This window comes from Cervus elaphus, chromosome 25 (assembly GCF_910594005.1).
Source record: "Cervus elaphus chromosome 25, mCerEla1.1, whole genome shotgun sequence".
Classification (NCBI taxonomy): Eukaryota; Metazoa; Chordata; class Mammalia; order Artiodactyla; family Cervidae; genus Cervus; species Cervus elaphus.
This window is the reverse complement of record NC_057839.1, coordinates 10,300,953-10,319,975: the sequence shown is the minus strand read 5'-3', so window position 1 is coordinate 10,319,975 and position 19,023 is coordinate 10,300,953. Positions and strand designations below refer to the sequence as shown.

Genomic DNA, 19,023 nt, shown 5'->3' with positions numbered 1-19,023 from the left:
GCACTGGAAGTTTGGAGTCTTAGTCACTGACCACCAGAGAAGTCCCTCTAGCTCGTTTATGGATAGATAATTTATCAGTCCCTGGTAAAGTCCCTGGTAAAATCCTTGGGCTTCCCTGGTGGCTCAGCTGGTGAAAAATCTGCCTGCAATGCGGAAGACCTGGCTTCAATCCCTGGGTTGGGAAGATCCCCTGGAGAAGGAAAAGGCTGCCCACTGCAGTATTCTGGCCTGGAGAATTCCATGGACTGGTATAATCCAGGGAGTCACAAAGAGTCAGACACGACTGAGTGACCTTCACTTTCAAGGCTTAGTTTCATGGAAGAGTATCCACTCCCCTTAGTGTTACCAGAAAGGAATTAAATACAGGATATCAAGTGGCTCACAGAAACTTGTGAGAGCCGAAGAACTTGACTCTTGGCTGAAATTCCCAGTATTGTGACTAGGAACCCAACTGCTTACTGGAGAAGCATCTACTATGGATGCTAGTTCTAGAATCTACACCAGTGAAAGGGCTGCCTCATGCATGGTCTCTGTCCCCACTTAACTCGCTTCTGAATAACACTCTCAAGTAACCGTTATACCTAATGACAGAAACTAAAAGCTATGGAATCTCAGCAGTGTGGCAGTCTGGGAAATGTAGTTTCTAGCCTCTGTAATATAGGAAGACATAGTGGAAGGAATTTCAAACAGGTGGATGCTGAGTGAGCCAGTTCAGGGCACCAAGACTTTCTGAGCACTAGCTGTCCTGAACTCCTTGTGTGGTGCCCTGCAATAAACACTGTATTCATTGAAGGAGGAAAGTGGATGTGGAGTATTGAAGGAGAGCTGAGATTCCCACCAGGTGGCACTGTTTAATAGATAAGGGAATGAGAGAATCTAATCCCTACCGCTAAACTTTGGAAAACTAGGAGAAACCTTTTCCAGCCGCCAAACCAGACTGAACTCCAAATCCTCTTGCCCTTCTGGGAGAGCCCAGTTCAGTATTACTATGGCAAATGGAACTGAACCTGTTTTCATGATTGCAATGTCAGAATATACAAATATTTCAGGATTGTTTATGGGTATGTTGTGAGTGCAGAGAAAGGCAATCAGAGGGAAGATCCACGTCTAATATCAGGGGCTCTCTCCCAAACACAGGCTCTTCATGTTTCCTCAGGAATTAGGCTGCTTTACCCACATGTCTGCCCAGGTCCTAGGTTGTCCACTCGTCTCAATTGTCATGTTCTGGGAGGTTGCGGAACTTGATCACTCAGCATCCACCTGTTTGAAATTCCTTCCACTATGTCTTCCTATATTACAGAGGCTGGAAACTACATTTCCCAGACTGCCACACTGCTGAGATTCCATAGCTTTTAGTTTCTGTCATTAGGTATAACAGTTACTTGAGAGTGTTATTCAGAAGAGAGTTAAGTGGGGACAGAGACCATGCATGAGGCAGCCCTTTCACTGGTGTAGATTCTAGAACTAGCATCCATAGTAGATGCTTCTCCAGTAAGCAGTTGGGTTCCTAGTCACAATACTGGGAATTTCAGCCAAGAGTCAAGTTCTTCGGCTCTCACAAGTTTCTGTGAGCCACTTGATATCCTGTATTTAATTCCTTTCTGGTAACACTAAGGGGAGTGGATACTCTTCCATGAAGCTAAGCCTTGAAAGTGAAAGTCGCTCAGTAGTGTCTGACTCTTTGTGACTCCCTGGACTATACCAGTCCATGGAATTCTCCAGGCCAGAATACTGCAGTGGGCAGCCTTTTCCTTCTCCAGGGGATCTTCCCAACCCAGGGATTGAAGCCAGGTCTTCCGCATTGCAGGCAGATTTTTCACCAGCTGAGCCACCAGGGAAGCCCAAGGATTTTACCAGGGACTTTACCAGGGACTGATAAATTATCTATCCATAAACTTGAGCTAGAGGGACTTCTCTGGTGGTCAGTGACTAAGACTCCAAACTTCCAGTGCAGGGGGTTAGGATTTGATCCCTGGTCAGGGAATTAAGTTCACACATGCCACATGTTGAGGCCAAAAAAAATAAAAATAAAAAAAGCCTGAGCTAGAAATAAATTGCCTAAAGTCCCCTGGCCCCTCACTCCTCAGGGCTCATTGATTCAAAAACATTGTGTGAGTAATTTTTTAAAAATTATTCTGACACGTGTATTCAGGATATTGAAGGAAGTGCCAAGACAATCACAACAGGGGAGAGAGATCAGGCTCAACTCTGAGTATAAGAAAGACAGCTGGGGATTTATGGCCAATGAGCAGGTGGCAGCAGTGGTCGGTGGATGGAGAATTATGAACAGAAGACATCAAGAGTAAGGGAGATTCTTGCCAAACCAACCTAATAGAATTCTTGCTGCAGGATCCCAGGGTGATCCCATATCAAGGGTGGTGGTGGGGGATTTTTAATCCATTAACTTATCAGGATCCTTGCTAGAACTGGGCTATGCTAGTCAAGAAGAGGGTTTAAGAGAGCCTGAGTAAAGTTTGGTCAAGGAGAACCTCTTTGCCAGTTGATAGATGAAAATGTGGCCAGTCTAGGGCAGGAGTAAGTTGTATTAGTTCTCATTCCCTTCTCTGCTTTCCTGACACCTTTAGGTCAGGCTGTGAAGGAAGAGAAAGCTCAGTGGATTCAAGTAACAGGTCAGGGCACTGGAACAAGGTAATGAAAGGTGGAAGTCATGTAGAGCTGATGCAAATTCTGCCACACCATGTGGATCATGTTAAGGAATTTATATTTTATGCTAGACACAATGGGAAAAAAGCCACTGGCATGTACTGAGTAAGGAAGTGACATGATCCAGTCTACCTTTTACAAGGAAGATGTTGGCAGCTGTGTTTCCACACTGTTTGAGGTGGGGTGAGGTCAGTGGTATAAGTAGCAGGTGGAAAGATATTTCCAGGCCAATACCTAAAAGTCTACCTCAGTCTTTCATTATTTCTGGGGAGGAAGGGGGAGTTAGGGGAGGAAGCGATTCTATTAAGACCATCAGCAAAGGAAGGAAAAATCTAGCAACATGCCTAAGAAGAAATAAGAAAGTTCGTCTCAAGTAGGCTATGAGACTTCGACGCTAAGCATAAGCCGACTTTACAAAGTCAGAGATCATGTCTAAGCGGGAAGATTCAATATCGCCCATTTTCTTACGGAGTATCATCTCCCGCCTAATCTTTAACCTCCCATCTGTTGAAAACTCTGTCCTAAGGAGTTCTGAAGGCAGGCTTTAATATTTAAAGCGGAAGTGCCGTTTTAGAGAAATCCAGACTGAGGCGCAAGTAACCACCCCAGCTACCTGCTGTTAGGGGCGGGAGGAAGTTGGGCGTTCCGTGGCGTGCATTCTGCCAACAGGAAGTCACGGTGTGGAGGAAGCCCGGGTTGGGCTGGGTGCAGTCCGCCGCTGCGTGCGGGCGGTGGTCCCCGTGGCCGCCCCAGCCGTGTGGAGGCGGAGCCGAGGCGGGGCGGTGATCCCGAGGCCCGCCCCACCCGCCTGGAGGCGGAGCACAGTCAGCTGACTCTCGGACTCGCTGGCTGCTCGCACCCTCCCCCGGACCCCGGACGGGAAGTCAGAAGTCCGGGCGGCTGCCGGTGCTTACGGGGCGGGCCCAGGTAGAGAGCAGCTGAGCAGCCATGGAGCAACGCGGGCTGGGGAGGCTGAGGCTACCCGGGCTGCTGGCGATGCTGGCGCTGCTGGCGGCGCGGACCCCGCGCGTCTCTGCTTCGCGGGACCTGAATCTTTGGCCCCTGCCTCTCTCTGTGAAGACGACCCCGCGTTTGCTGTACCTATCGCCCGGAAACTTCTTCTTCGGGCACAGCCCCGCTTCCAAGGCCGGCCCCTCCTGCGCAGTCCTGCAGGAAGCGTTTCGGCGGTGAGCGCTCCCGACGGGCGGCCGGGGAGGGGACCCGGAGACCCCGGGACGGGGAGGGACGGCCCACCCTGGGACGCAGCGCAGGCGCGGGGCCCGAGGGGAGGAGCACCTGAGAGCCTCTTAGCACCTGCACGGCCGTCCAGCCTCGCCGACGCTCTTGCCCCTGTTTGGCAGGTGAACCGGCCAGTGACCAGACCAAAGTCACGGGTCTAGAAGAGAGCAGAGCCGGCTTGGAGCAGCAGGGACGGAAACGCAAGCCCTCCCCTGACCGCCCCTCCCCTCCCCCACCCCGCCTCCTAAGGGACCTCCTGGGTGCTCGGGAACGCGTTCGGGTGCAGGATATTGAGCGGAAGGAGTAGCGTGCTCAGAGTTTGTGGCCATTGTTCGCCTCGGAGAATGGAGTGGATGGAGGGTTAATGGCAGTTTATCTGGAGGGAGTTCGAAGAGGAAGATGGGTTCTTAAAGTTTGCGGGCAAGGGGTTTCCCAAAGTGGCTTGTCATTTATAGGCAATCTCTCCTCCCCCAATCTGGTAACAGTTCAGGTGGCAGAAAGTCCTTAGGTTGAAGCATTGTCAAAACTCCCGTTCCCTTTCCAAATATCTGTTCCATGCAAAGTGTTGGATATTTTCACCTACTACTTTGGTATGGTCACTGCACTGCAGTCCCTGCTTCTCCTTTTGTTTGCCAGAAGCACTTATGTGCTTACTCTCCCAGGTTCCTGTTTCGATCCTTAGTGCTTCTCAGCCCTCCAGCCTCAGGTCTGCAACCCCATTGGCCTCAGGGTGAATTGTGTAGTAGGGAGGCAGCCCACAGTGCTAGCTTTCTCTTCCTTTCTTTTTAAAACTGATGTCTAGTTGATTTGGGGTGTGTGTGTGGGGGGCGGTGCTTCCCTAGTGGCTCAGCTGTAAAGAATCTGCCTGCCAATGCAGGAGACACGAGACATGTGTTCCATCCCTGCCTGGGTGGGGAAGATCCCCTGGGGGAGGAAGTGGCAACCCACGGCAGCATTCTTGCCTGGACAATGCCCGTGGACAGAGGAGCCTGGTGGGCTACAGTCCGTGGGGTCACAGAGGGCAGGACATGACTACTGACTGAGCAGCAGTAAGAGTTGATCTCCGGTGTTGTACCGTGGCGCTGGCTTTGCTCACTACACCGCGTACAGGGCGGACTGCCCTTGGGGCGATGTCTCAAGAAGCCTCAGGCTTCGACCTGTCCTCAAGGCGCCCTGAAGGAGTGTGGCTTGGTGCTCACTGTACAGGTCCTTTCGTCCCTCAGATTTTGGTCCTTGTTCCCTGAGGTCATTAGAGCTTAATTGTGCTTGCAGGACACCAAGCAGCTGGGAGGTAAATGCAGGACTCGTCAGATCAGCAGCTGCTGACCCCAGCTAGGCCTCGCACTTAGGCTTAGGCCGAAGAGACTTACGGAGTCGATGGCAGAGATGGTTTCTTCTCCTTCCCTTGTGAACCACTAAATAAGGCGAGGGACAATGTTACCCTCATTTTAGATGCATAATCTAATAAGTCTTTGGTGTTGAATCTGCCATCAGGTCAGAATGGCTGGAGTCTGGGTGAAGAAGTAATATGAAGGTGGTTGATTACCCGCCTTAGGATACTAAGAAGGAAAAAGTACCTGAAGGCCATTTAATGGAAGATCATGACTTGGGAATCTTTTAAACATAAACACACCTTATTTGCTCTGGGACTCAGTTCGTAAACCTGGATTTTCCTTCTGTGCCATACTGCTAGTAAAACAAGGACACGGTGATCAGCTGAATGGTGTGAGTCTGGCAAGAAAGTGTGGATGATGTCAGGCAACCATGGTTAGATAACCAGAACTTGAAGAAGCTGTGAGATGATTTCAGAAACAAGGCTTGGCATCATAAGGGAGTGTAGGTAGTTATCTGAGGACTTTGCCTAACTAATTTGTGCCCTGTGTGGGAAGCAGCTATTAATTATACCCTGCATGTTAGGAAGCAGGGTATAAAACATTAGCCATTATGGCTGAGACTTGAAAGCATTCAGGAGAGTGTTCTAGGAACCGAGGAGGGGCCTTTACTACTTCAGAGTAAACGCATGATGAAGTTGAAAAGGTTTAGAGATGATGGGTGTTCTAGAATCTCGAGGCCATGGAGAACAGGTAAAACCGAGGCCCCAGTGTGCTGAGATCCTCAAGGCTCCTGTCTCCTGAAGAACCCACTTCTATCAACCCCTGCTTTGAAACAGTATGCACTTTGCAGGCAGAGTTCTGTCTGTCTGGTATGTGGCTGCTTCCTTAGCATTTACAGCAAGATCACATGACAGTTTTTTTTTTTTTAACCTTTTCCCCTCCTTAGTTAACCAAAACTTTAGTTTCAGTTCCTGACAAGCTCAAATGGGCTTCCCTGGTGGCTCAGATGGCAAAGAATCTGCCTGCAATGCAGGAGACCCATGTTCAATCCCTGGGTCAGGAAGACCCCCTGGAGAAGGGAGTGGCTGCTCACTCAAGTATCCTTTCCTGGAGAATTCCATGGACAGAGGAGCCAGGCGGGCTACAGTCTGTGGGGTCACAAAGAGTTGGAGACGATGGAGCTATTGACTGTTTCACACACACCTTGGATACCACTGCGTCAGATCCCTTTGGGTTTTCTGTTAAGAGTTTTAATATCCAGGGCCAAGCTTTTCCTTATTTAGGACAAGCCAGCACCTGACTCAAATCTTAAAGCTGCCAACAGCTTTAATATTCCCTTAAATTTTTTTTTAAGTTGTGCTAATGTATACATAAGATTGCTATGTACTCAGTTGTGTCTGACTCGTAGCCCCATGGGCTATAGCCCTCCAGGCGCCTCTGCCCATAGAATTTTCTAGTCAAGAATACCTGAGTGGGTTGTCACTTGCTGCTCCAGGGAATCTTCCCAACGCAGGGGTGGAACCACCATCTCTGTGTCTCCTGCATTGGCAGCTGGATTCTTTACCACTAGTGCCAACGGGGAAGCCCTAGGATGCTGTGTTAACCATTTTTAGCTATACAATTTAGTGATCTTTATTTCCTCTTGAATCTGTCAGAATTTTTCAATAGAGACTTCCCTGGTGGTCCAGGGGCTTAGACTTCCTGGATGCTCCCAATGCAGGGGCCCAGGTTCAATCCTTAGTAAGAGAAGTAGATCCCACATGCCAGAACTAAGGCTCAACCCCACCAAGTAAATAAATAATGTATTTTTAAATTATAAAAAGATTTTCCTAAGCTAATGATTTCCCCCAGCACCTTCATCTGTTTCACTGTCTCACTGGTTAACTTCCATACACTTCCAAGTTCATCAGAACTTTCCCATCTCTCCTTACTTCCCTGGAAAAAGCAGAAGACAGTCTTATGAATAAGTAGCTTATACAGCCTTCTGGCTTTTCAAACTCTGTTACAGGTCTTAGGCTTTGAAGACTATGTGATCTTTTTATCTTCTAGCACCTTCAAATGTTTATTTCCTACCCTCTTCCTCTGACATTCAGGTACCAGCAGAATGTAAATTGTCTAGGCCCTAGTGAGGATTCTTTGGTGGTGTTAGCTGGATACTTCTGTTGGAAGGTAACTGAGCCCCAACTCAGTGTGGCGTGAGCAGAAAAGAAAGCTGTCATCTCACACGTTGTGGTTGTTCAGTTGCCCAGTTGTGTCCAACTCTGTGTGACCCCATGGAGGCAGCATGCCAGACCTCTGTGCCTCACCATCTTCCGAAGTTTGCCCAAGTTCACATCCACTGTATTGGTGATTCCATCCTGCCGTCTCATCCTATGACATGCTCTTCTTCTGCCCTCAGTCTTTCCCAGCATCAGGGACTTTTCCAGGGTGTCAGCTGTTCACATCAGGTGACCAGAATACTGGAGCTTCAGCTTCAGCATCAGTCCTTCCAGTGAACAGTCAGGGTTGATCTCCCTTAGGATTGGCTGGTTTGATCTCCTTGCTGTCCAAGGGACTGTCAGGAGTCTTCTTCAGCACCGTAGTTTGGAAGCATCAATTCTTTGGTGCTCTGCCTTCTTTAGAGTCCAGCTCTCACAAACATACGTGATCACTGGGAAGACCACAGCCTTGGCTGTACAGACCTTTGTCCACAGAGTAATGTCTCTGCTTTTCAACACACTTGTCTAGATTTGTCATAGCTTTCCTGCCAAGAAACAAATATCTTCCAATTTCATGGCTACAGCACCATCCACAGTGATTTTAGAGCCCAAGAAGAGGAAATCTGTCACTGACTTCCACCTTTTCCCCCTCTATTTTCCATGAAGTTAGGGGCCAGTAGCTCATTTGGTAAAGAATCAGCCTACAAACCTGGAGACCTGGACTCAATCCTTGGGTTGGGAAGATCTTCTGGAGAAGGAAATGGTAACCTACTTCTGTATTCTTGCCTGGAGAATCCCATGGACATAGGACCCTGGCAGACCACAGTCCATGGGGTCGCAAGAGTCAAACATGACTTAGCGTCTAAACCCCCACCTAATTGGGCCAGATGCCATGATCTTAGTCTTTTTAATATTTAGTTTTAAGGAAGTTCTTTCTTTCCCCTCCTTCACCCTCATCAGGAGGCTCTTCAGTTTTTCTTCACTTTCTACCATTAGAGTGGCATCATCCCTATGTCTAAGGTTCTCCCGCCTGTCTTGAATCCAGCTGATAACTCATCCAGTCCAGCATTTCTCATGATGTGCTTAGGGTACAGTTTAAACAAACAGGGTGACAGCAGACAGCCTTGTCTACTCGTTTCTCAATCTTGAACCATTCGGTCGTTGGTGGCTCAGACAGTAAAGAATCTCACACATTGGGAAGTAGAAACGCAGGCAGGATTTCAGGGCTAGTTGGCTACGTGACTCGACAGTATCATTAGGAAATCTGTATTCTTGTCATCTCTGACCTGCTTGCTTTGGTGTGGCTGCCACTTGTGTAGGTGTCATATACAGAGATAGTTTTCTTCTTGGTGCTCACTTCGGAGAGGAAGCGTCCTCCCACCCTCCTCCCGTCTCTGCCACATCACTGGTCAGAATGGGCTTGCACACCCAGGATTATTGGTTTGATTACTTTTATAATGGGGACCTCATAAGAGTCACTTGGGGTCATGGCCCAGGCAACTTTTAAAATCACACTCTCGGAGATTCTGATTCTGAAGGTCTGGACATCAGTGAAAGTGAAAGTCACTAGGTTGTATCCGATTCTTTGTGACCCCGTGGACCGTACAATCCATGAAATTCTCCAGGCCAGAATAGTGGAGTGGGTAGCCTTTCCCTTCTCCAGGGGTCTTCCCTACCCAGGGATGGAGCCCAGGTGCCACATTGCTGGCAGATTCTTTGCCAGGTGAGCCAACAGGGAAGCCCTGGACATTAGTAACTGTTTGCAAAATGCTCCCCAGGTGATTCTGATGTGCAGCTTGAGGTGGGAGCTTCTAGTTAGACTCATACCAGGTAGCAGGGGTTTGAGGAGTCAATGACATCACCCACTACCATGTATGTATTTAAAACTTAGCTTGTGTTGTTCAGTCCCCAGTCATGTGAGACTGTTTGTGACGCTGTGGACTGCAGCACATCAGGCTCCTCGGTCCTTCATTATCTCCTGGAGTTTGCTCAAATTTATGCCCATTGAGTCCCTGATGCTATCTAATCATCTCATCCTCTGTCACCCCCTTCTTCTTTTGTCTTCAATAAAACATGGCTACAGTGCTAATCGACTATACCAGATCCCACTCTAGTATGGCAGAAAGTGAAAAGCAATAGAGAGTCTCTTGAGGGTTAAAAAAGATGGGGAAAAGGCTGGCTTAAAACTCAACATTCAAAAAGCTAAGATCATGGGATCCAGTCACATCACTTCATGGCAAAGAGGGAAACAATGGAAACAGTGGAAGTTTTCATTTTCTTGGGCTCCAAAATCATTGCAGATAGTGACTGCAGCCAGGAAATTAAAAGACCCTTGCTTCTTGGAAGGAAAGCTATGATAAACCTAGACAGTGTATTAAAAAGCACAGACATCACTTTGCTGACAAAGATCCATATAGTCAAAACTATAGTTTTTCCAGTAGTCCCGTATGGATGTGAGAGTTGGACCATAAAGAGATCTGAGCACTGAAAAATTGATGCTTTCAAATTGTGGTGCTAGAGAAGACTCTGGAGAGTCCCTTGAACTGCAGGGAGATCAAACCAGTCAATCCTAAAGGAAATCAACCTTGAATATTCATTGGAAGGATTGGTGCTGAAGTTTTAATACTTGGGCCACCTGATGTGAAGTGCTGACTCTGGAAAAGACCCTGATGCTGGGGAAGATTAGGGCAGGAAGAGAAAGGGAGGACAGAGGATGAGATGGCTGGATGGCATCACTGACTCAATGGACAAGAGTTTGAGCAAACTCTGGGAGATACTGAAAGACAGGGAAGCCTGGTGTGATACACTCCAAGGAGTCACAAAGAGTCAGACCCGACTTAGCAAATGAACAACAGTTTAAAAATTTGTTTGAATTTCTCTCTCACACAGATATTATGACTATATTTTTGGTTTCTACAAGTGGCATCATGGCTATAAGAAAATTTCAAGTGAAATGGAGTTACAGAAACTTGAAGTCTTAGTTATCATGGACCCACAATGTGACAGTTTCCCCAACATCACTTCGGATGAGTCTTGTGAGTACCTGTGTCATGGGAATGGATTGTATACAAAACTGCTTGTTACAGACTTGAGTAACAGAAGCTGACTCTACTCCATGAACTATTGTGAGCTCTTAACCAGTGAGTTTATAATTATTATTTTTAAAAAAACCATTAGGGAACTTCCCCTGGCGGTTCAGTGGCTAAGACTCTGTACTTCCACTGCAGGGAGTACAGGTTTGATCCTTGGATAGGGAACCAAAGTCCCACATGCTGTACCTATGGCAATAATAAATAACTAAATAATTACCATTAAAGTCTGATGGCAAAACTAAAACATAATCATTGCAGGAAATCTTTAAGTACAGTAAGTCAAGAGGAGGAATTAAATTATTCATAATCCCAGCACTCAAGAGTTAACCTCGGTTACTTACATATTTTTTTTGCAGAGTAATGCATTTGAATATTTTACATAGATATAAATAAAAGCATAAGATATAGGGCATGAGAAAGGGGTCTAGTTCTCTGCATGTGGTTTTTCTGTTTTTCATTTTCCATGTGCTACGCTAAGTTGCTTCAGTCATGTCTGACTCTTCAAGACCCCATGGACTGTAGCCTGCCAGGCTCCTTTGTCCGTGGGATTTCCCAGGCAAGAACACAGGAATGGTTTGCCATTTCTTTCTCCAGGGAATCTTCATGACCCAGGGGTTGAGCCTGTATCTCTCATGTCTCCTGCATTGACATGCGGGTTCTTTACCAATAGGATGACCTAGGAAGCCTGTTTTTTGCCTACAAACATGAATTTCAATAAATATTTTTCAATGACAGCATTTTTAGTAGATGAATAATGTTCTACCAACTGTATGGCTGTGCCAAAACTCACTTGGCTTATCCCTTAATTTTGGACATCTAGATAGTTTATTTTGAAATCAAGTCTGTGCTTATAGGCATGATCTTTCTTTCTTGTTTTTTTGGGCACAGTATGTGGGATCTTGGTTCCCTGACCAAGAATTGAACCTGTGCCCCTTGCAGTGGAAGCACAGAATCTTACACTGGGCTCCAGCAAAGCCCTGGCATGATTTCTGTTTATAATTAAGTTGACACATAGATAATGCAGAACTGAGAGGGATGAAGTTTTTCACTTTGATTTATGTTGTATTATATTTATAGTCTGTCTTCACTTATATTGATTGAAAATCAACATTTAACTACATGATTTTTTGTTTGCATAAGATATTATTCTCCAAGGCTTTTCCTAACTTGTTCTAGGAAGAATAAGTGGATGGGCAGACCTTTATCATAGCATGTACTGACTGGAAATTATGTGGAATTGTACCACGGAATCAAAGAAGAGCAATGGGTCATTTAGGATTAGTGCAGAAAGAGCAGACTGGTGAGTCAGGTGTAAAAATAGAAAGGAAAATGCATATCTTAGAGAAAAGAGTAACCCCTTTGTTCTCAGACTGCCTCACAGACAATTAAAATACATCTCTTCATCCTTTTAATTAGACTAGAGGTGAGATTACTTGATGCCTTGATACATCTTTTTGCAAAATAACTTCATTTCTCTTTATTCTATGGCTGTTCTTAGAAGAGAAACAGGATGGTTTGCCCACATTAGTCATGTGAGTTGACAGCACTCAGACACGTTATGAATTAGATTTTGCAATCTGAATTGAGAAATGATCAGCAAATTACCGAGGAATCTTTGATGACTAGCAGTATAATGACATACTGTAAAATCCAAACGACGGAATATGTCAAGGCTGGGGAGTTACAGTCTGCCTTGCATTCAGTTTTGCAAACCCCATTTTTCTGAATGGGAGACTTCTGGAAATAAGCTAACCATGAAATTTTCTGGTTAAAGGATAAACTAGTTTTAAACTAGTTGATGATGATGATAAAAATAACACACAAATGGAAATAACAAGATATCAACCATTGTCCAAGTGTACAGGGAAATCTTGGAGAAACTGACGAGTGTTAACAGCAGCATCAAGTAAAATAAAAATAGGCATCCCCTCAGAACCAGATGTAGACTAATTTCTACCATAGAGAAGTAATTACGTACATCAAGAATGTTCTCTGTGGTTTGTCTGCCACAGTGAATGTTTATAAGCAAAACAAAATGTTCATCACCAGAAGAATAGCTGCATATATCTTGTCAGTTGACACTGGAGAATACTCTTCAACAATTGAGAATAAACTAGTGGAGTTACAGGACTTCTCTAGTGGTCCAGTGTTTAAGACTCTGCGTGCCAACACAGAGGACACGCGTTCGACCCCTGATCTGGGAAGATCCCATACGCTAAGGAGCAACTAAACCCAGCCGCCAAACTACTGCGTCCCTGTGCCACAACGACTGAAGCCTGCAGGCCTAGAGCCTGTGATCTGCAACAAGGGGAACGACCACAGTGAGGAACCCACGCACTGCAACTCGAGAGGCGTCCCCGCTCGCTGCAACTAGAGAAAGCCCACACACAGCTGTGAAGACCCAGTGCAGCATACGTCAGGAAATGAAATACTTAAAAAACAAGTGGAGATAGAACAGACGTGGAGAACTTGCCAAGATAAATTGCTGAGTTGGACAAAGGAAGATACATCATAATGTGTACAGGAGGATACCATTTAAATACCAACATAATACAAGAAGGTGCACAGAAAGCAGTATTCTTTTTATTGTCACGTGGATATACAGGGGCCCCGGAAAAGACCTACTGTTTCCTCTAAGGAAAGTAGGGAGTTCAGTGGGCATCTCAAAGGGCTTTAGTCTTACCTATCACATTTTTTTATTTTAAAAAGAGGAATCCATTGCTGTTATTTGCATGTATACCCATCAAAACAGTGTGGTGCAAAAAGTATAGAAGGGGATAATTGAAAGAGAGATGCCTTCATCCCACCTCAGGGAGCTTATCAGTGTTAAGACTAAGAATTTGGCTTTGAAATAAAAATTCTATAGCTTATTTGTCCATATATTTAGGAAACACAGTCTCCTCCTTACTGCTTTATATGTGTGGTTTTTGCATTGGGTTGAATCAGAATCCTTTACAATATCAGCCAGTCCTCAGCTGTTGGAAAATAATTGGCATCAGGTATATGCCACATGTTAATGGTTTTAGATAAGTCTTTGTGCTGACTGATTCCAGGAGATCTCAGAACTGGAATGTGGCAAAATCTGGCTTTTAAACAGTGACCAGTGAAATGGTGAGTTCTATTTAGGTAGCTTAAACTAAGGATTTAATAGAGGGGTGGAATCGTGATTAGACTGTGGTCATAATAGCAATACCATTCTTAGCCTGGCCTTTAGCTAACTCACGACTGTTCGTCTTATGGAAGGCTTCCTTGTCAGAAGATTGTCGCCTGATCGTTGGCTGTTGATAGAGCTGTTTTCCCTATGTGTAGCCAGCTGTTACGCAGCACCCTGGGTGATGGTGGTGCAGGGTGATGATGAAGCAGAGATGCCAGTTAAGTCATGAGCCTGCAGCCCTCGAGTGTCCCTCCTGCTGCAGTCTTCATGCCTTTAGCTTTCGGCCTCTCTTTGCTTCCTGGTGCTTCGCTTTCTCTGGGGATGAGTCCATGGGAAACCTTTCTGAAGACTGAGATGAGGCTGGAGCAACCTCTAGTTGCAGGGCTGCGCTTGGTTGCAGCTCGGCATGGGGGATCTTAGTTCCCAACCAAAGATTGAACTCCATCCCCTGCATTAGAAGGCAAATTCTGGACCACCAGCAAGGTCCCAGCAAGTGAGTGTGAAGGAAGATTTGGGAAAACGTTAGGGGTGTGGAGGTCCAGGGCAAGTAGGGGACACAGCGGGGGAGCGGCCGGAGCAGAGAAAACTCTGGTCTTACAGAGCTCAAGACTGACAGCAGAGGCTCCATCAGGGGATGAGGGGCACTGAGGGGCTTGCCCCTTTGACTTAAACTCTCAGCTTAAGTAAGCCCCTGCTCTGTAGAGGGCTAGCGGGAGAGAACTCTCCAGGAAGGGAGAATGAGGAATGAGGGCGGGGCCTCCCGGCTTCCTGACTGAGCTCCTGGGCTGGCTGGAGTGAGGAGAGGATGAGCCCGGAGCCCAGCAAGTGAGAAGCGGGACGCGTTCAGTCTGGGGCTTGTGGACTTTAAGGAAGAGCCGTCAGGGTTTCCGGGGCTTCCCTGTAGCTCAGCTGGTAAAGAATTCGCCTGTAGTGCAGGAGACCCCGGTTCGATCCCTGGGTCGGGAAGATCCCCTGGAGAAGGGGGGATAGGCTACCCGCTCCAGTATTCTTGGGCTTCCCTTGTGGCTTAGCTGGTAAAGAATCCCCAAGAAATGTGGGAGACCTGGGTTCTATCCCTGGGTTGGGAAGATCCCCTGGAGACAGGAAAGGCTGCCCACTCCAGTATTCTGGCCTGGAGAATTCCATGGACTGAGAATTCCATAGGGTCGCAAAGAGTCGGACAGAACTGAGCAACTTTGACTTTTCACGGGACTTCCACATGAGGATATACAGAAGGCAGTTGGAGAAACATGTTTGGAGCTCAGGAGAAAGGAATGATGCAGAAATAACAATGGTATGTTTTGGGAAATGTACTGTGTATCACTGAGGGATTAAAAGCAAACATTTTTTCTTCCAGTTTTACTGAGACATGAGGTGCACAGTGTTATGATCTGACTTACTTACATCAGGAAATGATTATCACAGGAAGTTAGGGCACGTCCATCTCACATAGATACAAAATTAAAGAAAGAAAAACAGGTTTTTCTTGATGAGAACTCTTATGATTTACTCTGAACAACGTTCACATGTAGCATCCCGACATGCTAACTGTGTTCATCATGGTGTACATTACGTCCCTTGTACTTATTTATCTTATGACCAGAAGTTAGTACCTTTTGCCTGCCTTTGTCCAGTTACCACCTGCCTCTGGTAACCGAGAGTCTGATCTCTTTGAGCTTGCTTGTATTTGAAGTACAGTTACCTTACAACGCTGTGTTAATTCCCCTTACACAACATGGTGATTCAGTATTTCTATGCATTTTTACACATAAGCCTGACTCATGACTCTGTTCTTCTGAGGAAAGGCTACCCTGTCAGAAGACCGTCACCTGATGACTAGCTGTGGAGAGATCTGTTTTCCCAGGTGTCACCAGCTGTCACACGACACCCTGAGTGGTGGTGGCCGTGGTCGGTGATGATGAAGCAGAGAACTTCTTATTCTCTCCTGGTTTGTTGAGGTGTAATTGACATAACATTATATTAGTTTCAGGTTTACAACATAATGATTTGATATTTGTATATAATGTAAAATGTCACCATCTGTCACCACACAAGAAACATTCTTTTCTTTTTTCCAATACAGATAATTTACTTGTGAAAGGACCAGTGGCTACGCTCACTGCCAACAGAGTCTGGGGAGTATTACGAGGTAAATTCTATGTAGTTTCATTGTTATCTTCTAGTGAGGAAAGAGTTTCAGTTGCCACTTTGGGAAATCAAGCATATTAATAGTAAAACTTTGCTTCCTGGGGGCCCTTTGTAGAATGATTTGTTGGGTATTTCCAAAACAATTTCCATTAAGTACTGTATATACATTTGTATATACCACTTAATGAAAGATCATTTGACCTTTTAAAATGTTTGAAGGTTATCGCATTCATAATGCTGCAATTCCGTGATGTTCTTGATCTGTAATATTTAGAGTTATAAATGGCCCTGATCTGCTCCAATTAGATTTGGTTTTATCATCCGTCACCTCTTGTCACCTTCAGTAGCAAGCATGTCGTTTCTGCATTTTATTTATTTATTCAAACAACAGTATACTCATATTTTTTTCTGAACCAGTCTATTAGTGCAGAAGCAGAAAAGCAAAGAGGAAAATCATGTTCCCAATAAAACATGTCCAACTCTCCATGTGTGGTGATGTTTTCTGCTTGATACGAGAAGATGCTCATGACCTCAGTGCAGCATAAATGCATGTGCCGTGGCATTTGAGAGTCCTTATCGACTCAGCTTGGTTCTTCTCCGGTGTCTCCTTTCAGGAGTGGAGTTGTACTTGATCTCATTGTCCATTTTCAGCTGAATCCACTGGGGAATTGGACGATTCTTCTGTTTCTTGGCCAGGAATCATTTGATCCTGGGAGTCTCAAGAAGAGAAGTTCAGGAACAGAGTCAACCACACACACCATGATGACCTAGAAAAGAAGAGAACCCTTCACCCATTTTAAATTCCTGTGAATTTAGAAATATAAGAAAGTTTGCAGGAACGTTGTGAAAAGATAAAAATATACTCTGAGTGATTGGAGGCAGTGAGCAGAGAAGAACCTTAAAAGCTTTTCCTGTGACTTTTAGTCTGAACTTCAAAGTTCAGGCATTGGGACATTTACTTTTGATGTTCAAAAGGTGCTTTGACCTCTTCTTTTGAGAGGATGAGATTTTGTTTTACTGGCTTCCAGATTACTATGGTTTTGAAAAAGGAGAAGAATGATTTTCTTTAATGTGAGCTAGCCAGCCAAAGTTATAGTAATTAAAAGGAGAGAAACCTTTGGATTTGACTCTGGTTGAGTGTTATCTAGAATAAAATAATGATTGTTAATGCTATGCTTTATAGTCATAGTAATAATGGTATGATTGTGATCTTATTCAAAATAATGACACGAAAATAGCTATAGATAACTTACCGCAAATGTAACTACAGATATTATCATCTAGATTATTTACATATACTGGGATGTGATGTTAAACTGTTACCAGTCTGGTCTGCTTGTCTTATCTGGGGCCTGTTGGGGAAATGAGCTTTATTGATGTCTGCGCTAATCCACATAAGAACTTTTGAGAGCGTTCTGTGAATCTAGTCCAGGAAGTCTTTATTTTCCGCTTCCTGTCAGACTTTGAAAGTAACAAATGTGCCATAAATGATAGTTGAGTGTACTGGTACTTAACAGAAAATTCCAAAGTTATTCTGTATTTGGGGATAGGAGGGAGGCATAGCCTAAGGAACTTTGAACTTTTTATTCTTCCCTAATTTTTTTTGAGGTATAATTGACATAACATTATATTCGTTTCAGTTTTACAACTTAATGATTTGATATTTGTATTTAATGCAAAATGATCACCAGGGTAAGTTTAGTTACCATCCGTCACCACACATAGTTAGAAGAGAATTATTTTTTTTATGATGAGAACTTCTGAGATTTACTGTTTTTAGCAACTTGCAAATAGGTAGCACAATATTTATTAATTACAGTCACTATGCTGTACCTCACATCCCTAGGACTTATGTATATTCGAAAGATTGTACTTTTTGATCCCTTTCACCCATTTTGCCCACCCCCTACCTCTGCCTCTAGTTTTTATATATATGAGCTTGGTTTATTGTTTTTCAGATTCCACATCTAATTGAGATCATGCAATATGAAGTATTTGTCTTTCTCTGTCTTATTTCATTTAGCATAATGGCCTTAAGGTCCATCCATGTTGTTGCAAATAGCAAGCTTTCCTTCTTTCTGTGGCTAAATAGTATTCCATTGTACACATATACACCCCACATCTTCATCCATTCATCCTTTGATGGATGGGTTGTTTCCGTATCTTGCCTATTGTAGTCAATGCTGCAGTGAACACAGAGGTACACACATTTGGGGTGGAGGGATTTCGTGTTTTGTTTTCTTTGGATAAACACCAAGAAGTGGAGTTGCTGGATCATGTGGTAGCTCTATTTTTAGCTTTTTAGGAACCTCCGTGTTGTTTTCCATAGTGGCTTCACCGGTTTATATTCCCATGAACAGTGTTAAGGGATCCTTTTACTGCATATCCTCGCCAACAGCTGTTATTTTTGTGTTTTTGATCATGGCCATTCTAACAAGTGTGAGGTGATATGTCTCTGTGGTTTTGATTTGCCTTTCCCTGATGGTTAGTGATGTTGAGCACCTTCTCATTTACATGTTGGCTATTTATGTGTCTTCCTTGAAAAAAATACTTGTTCACAATCTTCTACCCATTTTTTAATTGGACTGTTTGTTTTTTGCTATTGAGTTGTATGAATTCTTTATATACTAACCCCTTGATAGATACATAATTTGCAAGTATCTTCTCACCTTTAGTAGATTGCCTTTTCATTTTGTTGATGATTTCCTTTGATGTGCAGAAGCTTTTTAGTTTGGTGTCACCCCATTTGTTTATTTTTGCTTTTATTTCTTTTGATTTTGGTGTCATATCCTAATAATTAATTCTTTTTTATTGTTTAGTAGAGTTCACTAGTGAAGCCTTCCAGTCCTGGCCTTTGTTTGTTGGAGACGTTTTATTATTGTTACCATCTCCTTACTGGTAATCAGTCTCAGATTCCGTTTCTCCGTAATTCAGTCTTGGTAGGTTTTCTCTCTAGGAGTTCATTCATTTCTTCTAACTTGTGAAACTTGTTGGCATATAGTTGGTCATACTAGTCTCTTATGATCTTTCATATTTTTGTAGTATGTTGTCACATCTTCTCTTTTATTTGAGCTTGCACTACAGGGAAACGTTGGAGATATTGTGGGTTTGGTTCTAGACCACTGCAGTAAAGTGACTATCTCAATGAAGGGAGTCACACAAGATTTTTGGTTTCCCAGTGGGTGTAAAAGTTA

The 19,023-nt window shown here is 44.6% G+C and overlaps 1 protein-coding gene across 1 annotated transcript in view; it reads left to right on the top strand.

Annotated features, from left to right (window-relative positions):
- Positions 1-3,356: 3,356 nt before the first annotated feature.
- The window catches only part of HEXB (hexosaminidase subunit beta), a 32,110-nt gene continuing 16,443 nt past the window's right edge, over positions 3,357-19,023 (top strand). The window contains exons 1-3 of the mRNA XM_043887881.1: positions 3,357-3,851; positions 10,325-10,470; positions 15,765-15,830. Coding sequence (XP_043743816.1) covers positions 3,613-3,851; positions 10,325-10,470; positions 15,765-15,830 — 451 coding nt within the window. The 5' untranslated portion in view covers positions 3,357-3,612. The remainder of the gene's footprint in view (positions 3,852-10,324; positions 10,471-15,764; positions 15,831-19,023) is intronic.